The sequence below is a fragment of the Polyodon spathula genome, chromosome 7 (assembly GCF_017654505.1).
Source record: "Polyodon spathula isolate WHYD16114869_AA chromosome 7, ASM1765450v1, whole genome shotgun sequence".
In the NCBI taxonomy this organism is placed as follows: domain Eukaryota; kingdom Metazoa; phylum Chordata; class Actinopteri; order Acipenseriformes; family Polyodontidae; genus Polyodon; species Polyodon spathula.
Genome location: NC_054540.1, coordinates 46,850,219 through 46,866,570, shown reverse-complemented (window position 1 = coordinate 46,866,570; position 16,352 = coordinate 46,850,219). Strand labels below are relative to the sequence as shown.

The following is a 16,352-nucleotide window of genomic DNA, read 5'->3' as shown; positions in this document are numbered from 1 at the left end:
CAGCTTGTTGATGGGCACTCATTATATGATATGAACACACTGAATAGGTCTGGAGTAGGGAATCCAATTTCAGACACTTCCCAATCCAGGAGTTAGGGATTGATTTATATTATTATTATAATTATTTATTTATTTATTTATTTTAAATCAGCGATTCCATTTTTGTAATAATACTACCGTGCTTTTGATTGGATTCGCCTAATAATTAGCGGCATACATGCATAGGCTAATGCAATTGCTCAACAAAGGAGTTCTTCAATGAATTAGTCAAAAAACACAAAGTAAAGATAACACAGTTGTGTACGCTCCAGCTCCAGCGCAGTGATTTCACTTCTTAAGTAAGGCAGCACAGCTGGCAGCTAAATCAGTAATACTGTTATTTAAAAACAAACTTAGATAAAACACACTGAACTGATTAAACTACAAACACTGAACATTTAAACTCCAGAAAGCAAACATGCCTAATAAATACTACACATTTTTAAAAGAAACAACATCATACAATGATTGATTTTTTTTCCCATCTTTTTAGCCTACAGACTGCAGAAACACTGCATTGCTATTTAAATATGTATTTTAGCCATGTGTGCGCTCAACACTCACTCACTGTCAGCAGCCAGTTGGGTGTTTACAGTTAACTTTGCCCAGCAGAAAAGAAAAATATTGATGTTTGGGCAAGGCATTATGGTTGTATTTGAAAGGAGATTCAACAGTGTTAATTCGATTGCTAAATCACAAAGTACTACATTGCGGTAAATAAATAAATAAATAATCTGTTGTCCACCATTACAGGATTTTTCTTGCGTACCCCCCTGAGGAGCGCTCGAGTACCCCCAGCGGTACACGTACCCCAGTTTGAAAGCCGCTGATTTATAGGATTGTGTCTTGTTATACTGTTGTTGGGTATCATAATTCCTAAACATGTAATTCTAGGATTATTTCTGTGAGCTGTACACACTTTTTTTTTTATTAGGTGTGCAATATAGTCTGTCACAACTGGGTTGAAATTCACAGCAGAAAAATGAAGCACTCACTAACTGATCTTGTCAACTACTTCTATCTATAATAGATAGTTGCAACAAGCACATTTGGTGAATAACTATGAAATCTAACTTTTCATAAATAGGAAATATCATAGTAATAATAACATAGCTAAATTGAGGTAAAATGTTATACCCCTCGGAGCATTAACTTGAATCTTTTAATCATTCCTTTGAAAGGAGAAAATTCTGTGTTAATGTTTAATTTTGTAAACTTAACAAAAAAAACCTAAACTGGTAAATGCTTTGAAAATAAGCGTGTGTTCTAGTCTGTAAAGATGGTATATTTGACAGGCAACTTTGCATGGGTATGAAATATTAGAGGCATCTCAACTGGGAAATCTGTCTGGAGAATGCCCAGTAGGAGTTGGTGAACTATGCCAGCCTTTCTTCCCCAAGCCATGGGAGAGCAAAGGTCAAGATCAGCAGCTCTTCACAGCCAGGATTCAAACCATTATGTTCCTGATCTAGGTACTGGAACTGCCTTTACTGGAGTTCCTTTTAATCTACAGTAATCTGTGTTGGTTATGCGTGGATCTTACTTTTGTAAGTAATGCCTTGTTTCACTTTTTTCTCCCCATTTAATAGTTGAAGGAGGTGCATGCTGGCAAGATTCTAGCAGCAATGTTGTCATATGTTTGGCCAAAGGACAGGCCAGACCTCCGTGCTCGAGTTGCCATCTCACTGGTGCTTCTTGCAAGTGCAAAGGTCAGTATTGAGTGTGGTTACAGGGATCGGGTCTGTCTGGTACTGTATAGCAGAGATTTTTTTTATGGTCCATATTTAGAAATGACACTACGATAAGGACCAAATGCTTCTAGATATTGTCTTAAGATGTGTTACCCAGCTGCATTCTATGATTTGCTAGGTTGAGTTAACTTATGGGTATTGTGCAATAAAAAATACAATAACTGTTCTGTGGAAGTCATTTTACTAAATTGAAACCTGATATCTAGGAAACCATTTAAGGTGCTGGCTTCGTAATTGCAGACTAAATGTGTTGGTGTCCTTGGCAGTATGAGTTGCTCTATAAAGCTTGGTTTGCTGTAAATAAATGGTGGCAGTATTCAGGTTTGATCATGAACAAGACAATTTATTCAATTCAGTTCAGTTCTATTCACTTAATGAGGGTGGAGACTCAGCACCTATTCAAAATAAGTGGCATTGCCTATCCATTAAGCAGTCAAAGGCAATGCAGTAATGCTGATATACACTGCACAATGTAACTTCTAAATGTCTTTATTCCTGAATGATTAATCATCTCTACATAAATAATGCAATAAAGAGTAAAACTGAAGGGAGCATTTTACATTTTGTACAATGTGTCAAAATGAGAAGTCTTTGTTAGCACTCCTTTATTAACTCTGATGTTGCTGCATGCGAATAAAGTTATCTTTCCTGATTAGTAGATGTTTGGTATAAGCCCCATATCCTGTGCCCTTTGTTTGCCCTGATATTTGAGATAGGTTTTCACTGGTGCTTGATTTACATAATGCCACCCCGTGACTGCATTCATGACTGCACAGTTACCGAGTAATTCGATCTTCCGGTCTTTTGGAGTAAACCTCATTATTCAGCCCAGCGTGCTGCCCCTGTTTTACACATGGAAATTATCCTGTCCTTGTAAAACTAGGCAGTGGCCTTGTTAATTTCATTTTAATGTCCCTGCTAAATGTAGTTTTAAAGAAAATAATTTATTGATTCTTCAGAAAAATGATGCCTCTCCAGCAAGAGTGACACCCAATAGTGGTAATTTCCAGGAGTTTAATTGCTAAATGAATGTGTTTAGAAAATGAACAATGACAGAGCTGCGGTTCCCATCAACACAATGCTAACCGCAAGCTCTACAAATAATGTTGGCAACAAACAGCTAAATCCCTGCATTGAAAACTATGAGATTTGGTATTTTATAGCAATAATAACCAAGTCTTTAAACACCGACATAGCAGCAGAGGCCCCTTTTGCAGTTTAATTTTTTAAAACCAACTTTTCCTGTGAACTATAAGATCACTTCCTGTGAAGTGAACTATACTATTGTAGAGATATGCTGGGGGGGGGGGGGGGGGGGTCTGTCTGTCCAGCTGCATGTCATGCTTGCATTTTCAGAAATCTCTTGACAATTTGGTATTAACATTATCCTAAGTTATTGAGAGTCGGATTCTGAGGAGATGGGGTTTGTCCGTTCGTCCATCTGTATGACACACTTGCATTCTTGCATACAGTATCTCCCTTTTCAAATTATGATTTTAAACATTTAATGACGCAGTCTTATTCTGTACATACTTTTAATGTATGTCATTACTGTTGATGTATGTCATTTCCATCAGTGGTGGGGATGCGTGTTACTGACGGTGGTTTAAAAAACAAACACATGCATTTCTTATATTGAGATCACTGCTGCAGAATGCTGCACATAAATACAGTGGATTGTATTGGGCCCTGACGTTCCAAATAGATATAACTTCAACCATGTACTTGTTTGTCATTGTATTCAGTCTACAGGTCTATTGTAGGGCGACCAACTGTCCCGGAAATCCTGCACTTGGACCCTTTGTCCCATGTCCTGCAACATCTACAAAATACTGAGTTTTATCATGCAAATATGTTATTATCTAACACTGTGGTTAATATTATTGACATTATTAAGGTTAATACACTTTTCGTAAATAGAATGCAAGTTCGTGTATGCCTTCCTCTTGTTTAAATGGTTTGTTTAACCCTATTTGCATGGTAATGAGCCTCTGTGAATATTGGCGCTCGCTGGGGAAAGCAAGGTGGGCTTACCAGCCTCACGCCTCTTAAGTGAGTCACGCGTGTATTTACTGTACAGTAGCTTGCTACAGTCAATTCGGAATTGCAATTAAAGAAAATCAATCCTCCAAAAACGAAAGAGGTTATGTTGTTACAACAAAGGATGGGAAACGGCATACCCGTGGATTAAGTCTGTGTCATGAGATTCACAGAAAGCAGAATGCACTGTCTGCCGCAGAACTTCTACTATCACACATTGGGGTGAGGCTGATGTTAAACGACATGTCACAGGTGAGTGTTGCAGAAAAATGCACTACAAAGAGAGAAAAGCAAATCTTTGTCCAGCTTTTTTGTAAGGCCAAAAGACAGCAATGTAAACAAAGTAACTGCCGCATAAGTGACTAGTGTCTAAAGTCCAGGGTTTGTAACCAAAGGTCACCGGTTCAAATCCCACCCCTGCCACTGACTGACTCACTGTGTGACCCTTGACAAGTCACTTAACCTGCTTGTGTTCCATCCTGCAAATGAGATGCTAAATCAGTGTCCTATTGTAAGTGATAATGCATAGTTCACAGCCTACCTCTATAAAGCGCTTTGTGATGGTGATCCACTATGAATGGTGCTATATAAAAGTAAAGATATTATTATTACCACATGGTATGCCATGGACATTCCTATGGATCAGCCGACTGTGGAATGAAACACTACTGCACTGTATTTCCGGATTTTGACATTGAAGGAAAATGCCACGCGGTCGTACGAAATGTGCTGCAATTGTTAGACGTGCTTGCTCCTGCCTGTCAAAGTGCTTAGGCACTTTCAGTTCTAAAATGATCAAGATCGAGAGTGACTTAAAAGTTGATACAAGGCTGTTCTTTTCTGTTGCTTCAGATGCCTCAAACTACGGCAATACGAAACTGTTTCCCCTCAAACCCGAACTTGGTGTACAAAATAAATTGCTGGACTTTTATGACGATCACGAAGAGACAGCTGATGCCATATTCACTCAGATTACTGCAAGGCTGCATGAACATGGCCTGAGTGTAGGAAGAAACCTTATCTAAACAGCCGACAATGCTTTTGCAAATTTTGGGAAATGTAACTCTGTTTTCCAAAAGCTCAGAGATTAGAATAGTGGCATCATAAAGCGACTGTATGGCACACATAATACACAACTGTGCGCGCCATTAAGCTGACAAGCTTAGACTGGGTATTGAGAGCACAGTAATGAAAATTTACAGCCACTTCTCATCATCCACCAAACACGTCCACCGACTAAAAAGCATTTTTGTGACAGAAGAGTACAAGACACTGTGCAATCATGTACCAGCAAAGTGGCTGAGTTTGTTTCCTGCTGTTACGAGATTACACGATTTCTGGTTAGTGTAAGTGACTTGGGGAAGATCACTGTGGAAATGCTTCAGAAATGACTATAATGGCGAGGGAATACCGTGTGAACTTGAAATCTACCTGACATTTCTACAGCATGCACTAAAGATGTTCCATGAGTGTGTTCTCCTTGTTGGGGGAATTGAGGTGACAGCCTGCAAATTATATGAACTGATGTCCAACCTCAGACTGAAAATCCAGCAAAGAAAAACTGTTTCTTTTTTTGGATTTGAAACCTCTCCTCTGAAGAAGTTCCCTGCTTTGCAGACTGCCTCGATCAAAGAAGACTTTTTAGTGTTTTACCAACATGCTTTCACGTACCTGACAAAATGGTTTGGTTTGATTTCTCTGTTAAGAATCACTTGAAGCAATTGGCTTGCCTAGCACTGAAGAAAGAGTTCAACTTTTCTGAGCTCTGTGAAGCAGTGGAAGCCCTTGACATGGATGCTCTGTATGACGAGTTTTGTGGTGTTCTGTCATGTCTGAAAGAAATCACAACCTCAACAGATACCGTGGGAAAGAAATAGTTTACTTTGAGGAGCACTAAAACACCAAATGTGACTGTCCTGGTCTCATTTGTTTTGAGCATTCCTGTCACCAACGCCTTCGTCGAGAGAGTTTTCGCTAATGACAGGTGTACGGACTGATCTGATATTTTGAGGGTCTACTGGAAATACAATTGTAAAGTTAGAGAGATGCAGCGAGCTAGCTAACTAACTGAAGTGTCTGTTCCTTTTGGCATTATGTGAATATAGTTTTGTCACATTATTAAATGGTTTTTTATATTGTTTTAGCTAAATGTTTTAGCTAATTGTAGTTACAATTTATTTAATGCCAAAACCTTTTCTCACAGACAAATCTCCAAAAAGCTGTTCCGTTGTTATTGTTGATAAGGGTTTACCTAGCTAGCTAGTTATAGCTACAGTTGGCAAATTAATTAATTAAATGTTGAGAAATAGTGACATCCAAGAGGGGAAACCTATGAAAAAGTGTTTAAGTACACTGTAACACAACTGGTTAGTAGTGTGCAGGTGATTAAAGTGCAGACTATTGTAAAGCAGGTGCAAAGGTTTGTTTTATTTGTTTTGTTCAGTGCCTGACAGCGAAACAAACAGTAAATTAATAATGATGTCAAGTAATACAGCAGCGTGTATTACATAAATTATAATCCCCGGGTTTCCCCCGCAAATAGTCCCATTTTTATTGTACACCCACACAAAACACATACATAAGTCAGTTAGTGCGTGAATTAGTGCTTGCGGTGCAAATACAGTTATTTGTGATACAGTGCAGTGCTGTTCCGGGTTTGTGTTGGCCTCCAGCGACAGCTCCAGAATCGTGTTTCGCCGTCTAGTAATATAACACAAGACAATTGCAGACAAACAAAACAGAAAATGTTTTTATTCCTCACGGGGTCTCTCACACTCTTTACAGTTGAAAATGCTTTTAAACCAAACAAAGGAACAGATACATCGCTTCGACTCCTATTTATACCGTCACTCCTGACCCCTTGGTAAACGATTGCAGCCGCTCCTGTAATCCGCGGCTGCCACATTATTTACCTTCCGGGTCAATGAGTTAGTGTACCGAAGCTCCGTCTCTTTTCTACATGACAGACTTCCTTTTAACCCTCGGAACGAAGTGTCAGGTCAAGTAGTCCAGAGTATTCTGTTCCCGTTACTTAGTGACCTCACAAGTCGGGAGGGAGATTCACCACCAAGAATCATTGTCTTTCTGTCACAGCACCACTACTAGCTAGCTAGCTAATTGCTATAGTGTGTGTTTACCTCGCTGCTAGCTATTGTATCGATAGCTAGCAGCTACTGAATGCAGAATTGTGTAACGTTAGCTAAATGTGTTGTTGTTTTAACTGTTTACAGATTGCTGAATTGTCATGCTGTTTTGCTAGGGGTTGTAAATATAGTGGTCACCCTAGTCTATTGTAATGACAGGTTAATTATCATCACATCCCTGTCTGCAGAGTCTGAAGTTGACTGCTGGATTCTAAATTAACTGAGAGAAAGAACCTTGCTGATTTGTTATTCCCTTAGTGATTTGTTTTCTATGTAAATGTCTAGCAGTTATTTACAAAATGATGACAAGTAAAGCAATGAGTTTTATGAATTGGTATCGGGAATATGGCCTTTATTTATAAATATATATTTTTTCTTGGTTATTGCTGTTTTGAGGGCTTTCAATACTAGGTGTTCTCTGTTAACTCTTTAAGGACCAAGCGTTTTTCAGTGGAATGCTCCCCCAGGACCAGGGATTTTTTTGGCTGTAGTTGACTTCCTATAAAAATTCACAAAAAAATGTTTTTACTGTAGAATCTTGGAATTGGTGTCCTTTTTTCAGAGCACTCTCGGGAACATTATAAAGTACTTCAGAAACCATACAAACTTTTCACTGTTTGAAAAGTGAAAAAAAAAGTTGAATATTATTATTATTATTATTATTATTTATTATTTTAGCTATACATGTATAAAAAATGTGTCAATCTATGACCTGAGGGACCTTACAATATTTCCTGAAAGTTTTTTTGAAAAATATTGATGTTTGGGCAAGGCATTGTTTCACCTGAGTGATTGCAATGACATAATACATGTTTATTCCCAGGGGTTTTGAGTAGTAATGGACACTACTCTCTTTTTTTAAATTTTATTTTCTCAAAATAAATATTTATGTATAAAATAAGTTCCATTATTATCAATAAGGAAACCAAAACATACCTGATAAATTTAGTTAATTAAATCATATCTGCTTATATTTTTTGATGTTTATAAATGTTGTAAAAACATATTTAAACACGAGACAGAATAAATGTTATAATATAACTAGGTCAAATACATTATGTAGGCTTGTGTCATGTTTTGTTTCTGCGTGCTTGCTGCAAATGTTTCCGCCCTTTAAAAATTAAGTGATTGTCTCAGTGACCTCGCACGAAAAAAAAGGCAGTGAAATTCAGTTCCTCCTTTCCAGTGATCTGTGTTAACAAGCTGTACTGTAAAGTATGGTGGCCCAGCAAGTCAAACAAACAAAGTGCATTTATCATGTTTACCCAATCACTGGCCCAAAATGACACTTCAGTATGATTTGTGTTTACACAATCACGGCCCTTGATCAAATACATAAAAGGGTTCTACAGGTAAGTACCATCTAAGAAACACATTTTCTCCTCCATGGCGTATGAAATTGGTTACTGTAGAGTTTCTAGTTAACCAGAGGCATTTTCCAATATAAATGTAACTGATTTTTACAGGACAGCCATTGGGCTCTTGTATGAATGTGCCTATACAACTGTTTTGTGTATTTTATTGCATTGTATTGTACAGTGTGCCATCTTTTATTTTTCTATTTTGCATCAAACAATGTGAAATATTGGAAGTGCCCTTGTACAGTTTACAGTCAACATGCCCCAACTGTAAATTAACCACATTAGTGAATGATCGGGTCATGATATTTTGAGGGAGCATTATATTTTATTGTGTTGTATTTCAGCTCTCATAATCAGTGTGTCGAATGCTTTTATTATTTACAACCCAGCGTGCATTTCTTTGTGAACAGATTGGTACTGAAGCTTCCATTGGGGTCCTTATGTGAAAATGTGTGTGTCCTTGAATGCATAGATTAGGCAGGCATTCATTCAGCTAGGCCAATTGCATTGTCCTGGGTTCTGCTAGCCAGGTTATCGATATAGCTGACTCATCCTTTGGGAATATGGTACTTACTACTGCAATTTGTTGAGAGTTTAGGTCTCCTGTCTTATGCCAGTCAGTAATGTTTCTGGGTTTTTCCCTGTACGTAATGTAAAAAGGTAATTCATTCTAGAAAGAAAGTATGATTACTCACCTGTAGTTGGTCCTTTCTACATTATTCTATTGTATAAAGTATTCCTATTGGTTCACTTGGTGTCACTACAGCTTAAATTGGACTGTCAAAGCAGAGTGTATATGAGGTGCATGCTACAGCTTTAATTAATAGTAAGATGTCTGTTTGTTGCATTCTTGTATTTAGCCTTGTGGACAAAACTGGATCTGGTTGCCTCTCCCGTTTATTTTAGTTTTATCAAGGGCCATATCTTAATTTAACGTTTGATTTGCATGCCTCAATATGCACAACTTTTAAATATACACATGCATTTTAATAGGTGATGTAGAAAACGCATATTTATATTCAGTTTTTAATACATTCACATGTGTTTTATATATGACATATTAATTTAAAACGCATGTTATCTATCTTCCCTAGTTGCTGCCTTGTGCATTCTCATTTACTGAAGAAATCTGGCACCTTTTTTGTGACACAAGCTTGTCAATATCGGGATTCATATTCTGCGCTGAAGCGATCTTTAGCACGGAGCTTGTCATTCAGGCGAGATCTTTGAGCGGATTTATTAATCATCATCAGTGACAATAGCTGTTCGTGGAAGTACGTACTGCCAAACATTGACATGACACGTGCAGCCTGAATGCGGAGCTGTGGGAGTGTGGCTGGAAGGAACGGGTAAAACTGCTCAACCAAGACAGAATCAAACTTAGCCTTCAGTGAGCTATTGCACTGCAATTCAATAAATTCCATCAGGATGTCTTCTGGTGCAGTTTCCACATTTATGCCAAATGGGTTTGAAAAAAAGCTGGAACTGGAATTGCTACTTGTGAAAATCTGAAAAACTGTGCTCAAATTCCACACGCAACACGTTTAGTTTTGCAGCAAACGGACTACCAGGAAAAGTAAAATCTGCCACAGAATCACATACAGTTTGGCTCGTTAGGAAATTGGAAAGGTTTCCTTGCTGCTTGTGTTTTTTTCACACATGTAACTTCAGCTGAAGCACCTTAACACCGTCATACATTTCAGTTATGACTTGTTTACAGCCTTGCAGGGAGTGGTTAACATGTAGAAAACAGAAAGTGCTTATTAGAGGAAAAACCTCAGAATGGAGTGTGGTAACCAGTGGTGTACCACAGGGATCAGTATTAGGTCCTCTGCTATTCCTAATCTACATTAATGATTTAGATTCTGGTATAGTAAGCAAACTTGTTAAATTTGCAGACGACACAAAAGTAGGAGAAGTGGCAAACACTGTTGCAGCAGCAAAGGTCATTCAAAATGATCTAGACAAGATTCGGAACTGGGCAGACACATGGCAAATGACATTTAATAGAGAAAAGTGTAAGGTACTGCACGCAGGAAATAAAAATGTACATTATAAATATCATATGGGAGATACTGAAATTGGAGAAGGAATCTATGAAAAAGACCTAGGAGTTTTTGTTGACTCACATCTAGACAATGTGGGGAAGCTATAAAAAAGGCTAACAAGATGCTCGGATACATTGTGAAAAGTGTTGAATTTAAATCAAGGGAAGTAATGTTAAAACTGTACAATGCACTAGTAAGACCTCATCTTGAATATTGTGTGCAGTTCTGGTCACCTCGCTATAAAAAAGATATTGCTGCTCTAGAAAGAGTGCAAAGAAGAGCGACCAGAATTATTCTGGGCTTAAAAGGCATGTCATATGCAGACAGGCTAAAAGAATTGAATCTGTTCAGTCTTGAACAAAGAAGACTACGTGGCGACCTAATTCAAGCATTCAAAATTCTAAAAGGTATTGACAGTGTCGACCCAAGGGACTTTTTCAGCCTGAAAAAAAAAAAAAAACAAGGACCAGGGGTCACAAATGGAGATTAGACAAAGGGGCATTCAGAACAGAAAATAGGAGGCACTTTTTTACACAGAGAATTGTGAGGGTCTGGAATCAACTCCCCAGTAATGTTGTTGAAGCTGACACCCCGGGATCCTTCAAGAAGCTGCTTGATGAGATTTTGGGATCAATAAGCTACTAACAACCAAACGAGCAAGATGGGCCGAATGGCCTCCTCTCGTTTGTAAACTTTCTTATGTTCTTATATTCTTATAACTGACATTATATTGCAGTTATTATAACCACTTTGAATCTGAAAGCTGTCTATTTCTTTCCCTTTATTGTGCATGAAAATGTCTGTTTCCTGATGCAATTCAAAAAACCTTGTAAGTAGTGCACCACGGCTAAGCCAGCGAACTTCGGTGTGGTGAGGCAAGTCACCATATTGAGCATTAAGCTCGTCAAGCAACTTTAGGAATTGCTAGTAATTAAAACCTTTCGCCTTGATGAAATGTATCGCTTTCACAACCATGACCATTATGTGAACCATTTTTAGCACCTTCCCACACAGCGCTTACTGGTGTAGAATACAGTGGTACGTTATAAGTGTCGTTGGACAATTCACCTCCTGTAGTTTTTTTGCATACCAAAGCAACAAGCCCATTTTTTTCACCACACATGGGAGGCGCTCCTGAATGCGGAGCTGTGGGAATGTGGCTGGAAGGAAAGGGTAAAACTGCTCAGCTGAGACAGAGTGAAACTTAGCCTTCACAAATGGGAGGCACTCTGTCTGTCAATCCAACTAATTTCTCCCACTGTAATTTCATGTTGTGCACACACTTATCAAGCTGTTAAAATATACCGTTTGCTGTGGTAGTGAGGTGCATAGCTGAAACATCCAAAGCTCTTGGGTAACAGAGAAGTCTGCATCAACACCCCAGATAAAAACAGATAATGCAGCGGTATCAGTAATAATCCTCTGGTCTCGTCAACACAAGAGAAAAGGCTACGAAATCGCCGTTTTCTTTTTCTGAGCTTCCCGCTACTTTTCTGATGGCTGATGGGATTTGGAGTTCTTATGAGCCAGATTACACTAATGAATGACCTTTGCAGGGGGGCTGGATAAAGTACCTCCAAGGGCCGTATTCGGCCCGCAGGCCTTGAGTTTGACACCCCTGGATTAGACTGTTCAGCTGCAAGCTGCTTTTCTCCTTGATACCTTCTTGCCATCCAGTTTAGTCTGTGAACTAAACATCAATGAAGATAAACAAAAACATAAACTAAGGAATAAGGGGATCTCATAAAAAAGCCTATAGAACTAATATTATGTGATTTATACTCTAAGTAGATTTAACTTCTTTTAGTTGAAAACCATTACCTGATTGCAAAATGAATTGGGAGTTTGTAGGATGAAAACAGTTAATGTTTAATTTGGATTTATCCGCAGAAAACTTGAATACAGAATAATCTGTTAACCCTGAGGACTTTCAGATAGTTTAGCAGTGCTAGCTTTTATCTTTTAAAGTCTATGTATTTCTGGTAGAGCATTCACATTTACAGTGGCTGTTCAGATATTTTTATATTTAGATCCTGATGTCTGGAGGATTAAGATAAACATTCACATGCCAGTAGTGAACCAACACAGATAAGCAACATCTTTTTTTATCACAAAATCTTAATGCTGCATCCCATCAAGTTGTGCGAAAATAAGCAAAACCAGATTTCTAAGAACTTAGGCATAACTCATGCTTTATTGATCTGAACCAGACTGCGTCTCTTTCTGGATATATCTCTGTATGATATATACTGCACACCGTGAGTAACAATAACCTGGACTGCAAGAAAAAATACTTCTAAAGTGGAACGTGTTTACAGTGTTTGAAGTTCTTTGAGTGCTGCTGATCTGCGGTGCCTCCCTTGCTGTAGTATGGTGGTGTTGTGCTGGTAAAACAGGTACAAGTTCAGCTCCCAGTTTATTTGAACAGTGAGATGTTGTTTGTGTTGTTTGTTAATGTTGTTGTATAGTCATTGGTACACAGGATATAAACGGGTCTGTGTAACACGAGTGTTTGAAATTTATATTTGTATTTAGGCACAAGGATTGCACAGCACTTCACGTGCCAGTAATAAGTAACAATATGTGAGCACGGGGAATTGCACTTTTATTAATTCACGTGCAGTTGTACCGCGACTCTGAATGATTTTAGCAATCGAGTCTCGGTACAGCTGCATAAAAGCAGCATGTTTTCACATACTCGGGGTTGTGTGTTCGGTGAGTGGAGAACGGGATTGGAGACGAAGGTTATTGTAATCGTATTAAGTAAAATAGAAGCTCACCGTGTTTTGTTTAGTGTTAGTCCCTTTTGTTTGTCTGTTTATTTTGGCTACCAGTGCCGTGTCCTGTGTTTTTGTTTGCCTTACAACTGTTTATTTTCTGACTGTCTGTTCATTTATTAAATGCCTAGTGAGACCATTCGCTCAGCTCCACCAAACTCCACCTTTCTCTCTGTTTATTTCCTGGTTCCTGTTTCTGGTCTGACGTCCTCCACTCCGGCCGTCTTTGTGACAGTCTCCCAGACACAAAGCCTGCAGTATTCAGAGATGGCTGCTGTCTCATAGGGCTTTGACCCTTTATCTCAATACTCCCTAGAGCATACTGTGATTTAATATTCTCAAGCAGGCTCGCAGACAGTGCTCCTTGTTTCATCTTAATAATGCCCTGTACTCTTGGAGGACCAATCTTTATTCTGGATCATGCATGTGGGGTTAGTGCTGAATTCAGCAAGGGTGTCCCATGTCAGTATCACCACCCGTGCAAAGATATTCTTAGTTAATATAATGTAATGTTTGGCATTATAAAAATAATATTAATGCTTTTTTTTTTTTTTTCGAGCTCCAATAACATTAAAAAAAAAAAAGTCAAATGACATGTTCATTTTAAAATATGAATATTCAGATTTATGGTCCAGAATACCAAGCTTAACCTTTTCAATGCCACTGGCAAAAGGTCTTATCGGAAATATGTTAAGAGCAGTGTGGTTCCTTTTGATGTTTTGCGGTAAAATCTTGTGAGATCTAGTTGTAACCAACAGTCTAATGTGATATTGATGTGAAAGCAATCTGCAGTGACTCATTGATTTTTTTTCATAACAATCTAGTTAAGAAATAATCTAAAAGTATACCAATTTAAATGTGTATAACACACATTTAGTTAACATTCTTTTAACAATTTGATGTATGGTTTGTAAAATGCTTTGTCAGTTCTGAATTAATAGTACATACTGTTTTCTCCTTGTTTTTTTTTTTCTTCCATATCATAGAAATCTTGCCATAATAACAGCATTTGTATTTGCAAAAGGAGGCGGTATACTGGGAGTAGAATGTGTGTATTTCTCCTTGACTGGCAATTTTAACATTTTGATTTTATGTTCTGCAAACCAGATGTCCTCTTTGTTTCATAAAGTTTTGTTTTGGCAATATCACAATTCCTTAGAAATTTTGAATTCATTTTCCTTTGTCTTGTATCCATTCCCGCAAACATGTGTACAGTGTGTTTTATACAGTGTAGTGATAAATGTGATAAGTTCCATGATTTTTTTCTTATTCAGTTGAATATTCTGATGTTGCACAATTGAATTAGGTTATGGAAATTGCAAAATTGATGCATATATACACTTTGAACATGTCAACAGTAATTTTTTACTTAATACATTTTTGGCAGATAGGACAAGTACGCAAGTCTGATTTTGAAAACTGCTGTTTTAATTCAAGAATTTTCAAATGGCTCAGGCTTAGTGTTACTGTTCCCTTTCCCAAATCTACAGTCAAGGTGTTACACTTTAGTAAACTGATACAGTGTTTTTCAAAATATTGAATTTCATTTTTTAGGTGGGGTAAATTTGCTTGTAATGTTTGGCTGCAAGGAAGACGTGTCGTGATATGAATGAATGAGTAAATGAATGCATGTAAAGAAGCCAGTACAAAGACAGGCTAGCCTAGGTAATGAAATACTCTGTTATTAATGTAACACAATACCTGTGGTTTTCATATGCGAGCCCCCAGGCTACAAGGAAATGCTGCACAACCAAACATCAGATTATTTTTCATTATATTAATGTTGCAGCATAATAGCTGTGTTGGTATACATAAACATTCTTTTCTAATTAAATCACAGCATGAATGTTCAGTTTATGTATTGATAAAATAGCTTGGATAAATTAAACGTTGTGATTGGCTGAACAGAATCACATGACCGTGCATTAGGAATTGTTTTATGCATGACTTGGATTATTTTCTTTTAAAATATATTATAATCACCCACCAAAATGTGTATACCATAAGTATACATGTAATATAAGGATGTGCTTTTGGTACATTTTTATGAATGTATAAATGCTATGCAGGTGTCAGCGTTTAACCCCTTGCGGTCCTTTTATTCAGATGCGTCAGGTCCAATTTATTTTCAAACACTGTTAAAGTATTTTTTTTCCCACAATAAAGCAGGTTTAAAAGGAACTGCATATCAACAGGACACTCAATACTACATCTCCAGCCCCCCCCCCCCCCCCCCCCCCTGCTGTATTTATCACATACCTCTTCATAGTCGTGCATACTGATAAATCAAACCGTGATCGTTTTATCGCCAAACTCCTCAATCATCCCCAAGTAATTATTTTATTAATATAACATCTCAAAAAACTCTCAAATGTCAATGATATTCTTTGAGTGCTGGTTGTGGAAGCAGCTATCTTGTTTGTTTATGTCCGTGTTATCTCTGTAGTGCAGGGGCTATGTGTATTGCTTCGCTCCTTTTTTTTCAGTTTCTCTCGGCCATTGAAAGGTTTTCTCTGCTTTTTCCGGAGAAATAATGACTAGAGACCTGTGCTTGACGTCTTTTTGATGATGTCGGACAGGAAAAGGAAAATTGTAATGTCGGACCAGGTCCGACATAGGACTGCAAAGGGTTAAACCATAGCTACATACACGCATTCTCTTTATATTACATTCTGATGTATGCTGACAGCCTGGTTAGTATTTTCTAAGCAAATAAATCCTACACAAAGACTTAACTACAAAGTAAAAAAAAAAAAAACACCTACACACAAGTATATAGAAATTAGGGCTTAGATTAGAATTTAAAATTTAAAAAAATGATTGATTAATTTATGGGCATTAGTTGATTTAATTGGTAGGTAAATCCATGCACATTTTTAATAAAGGTAGCGATCTTATAGTGACTGTTATGCATATTAATACTAAAAAAGCCCTGTGGGAATTTGGTCTTTTTTTTTTTTTTTTAAAAAGCATTTTTATTATTATTTATTTCAGTAAATGTAACACATTTTCACAGAACAGCTGTTCTTTTGTGCCACTGTCGGTCACATCCCTCAAAACATAAGACCGCTGAGCTGCGTTTCCATCATTGGTTGTTTCATCTACCGTAATACTGTGACTATTGACAAGTGATTGCTCAACATGCTGTCGTAATCAACAATCGGAGAACGTAATTCCACATAATTACCTCTGT

General features: G+C 37.7%; 1 protein-coding gene across 2 annotated transcripts in view; it reads left to right on the top strand.

The window, feature by feature from the left end:
• The window catches only part of LOC121318678 (ATP-binding cassette sub-family B member 7, mitochondrial-like), a 76,645-nt gene that overhangs the window by 19,005 nt on the left and 41,288 nt on the right, over positions 1–16,352 (top strand). For both annotated transcript variants that reach the window (XM_041255605.1, XM_041255606.1), the window contains one exon: positions 1,629–1,748. In XM_041255605.1, coding sequence (XP_041111539.1) covers positions 1,629–1,748 — 120 coding nt within the window. The remainder of the gene's footprint in view (positions 1–1,628; positions 1,749–16,352) is intronic.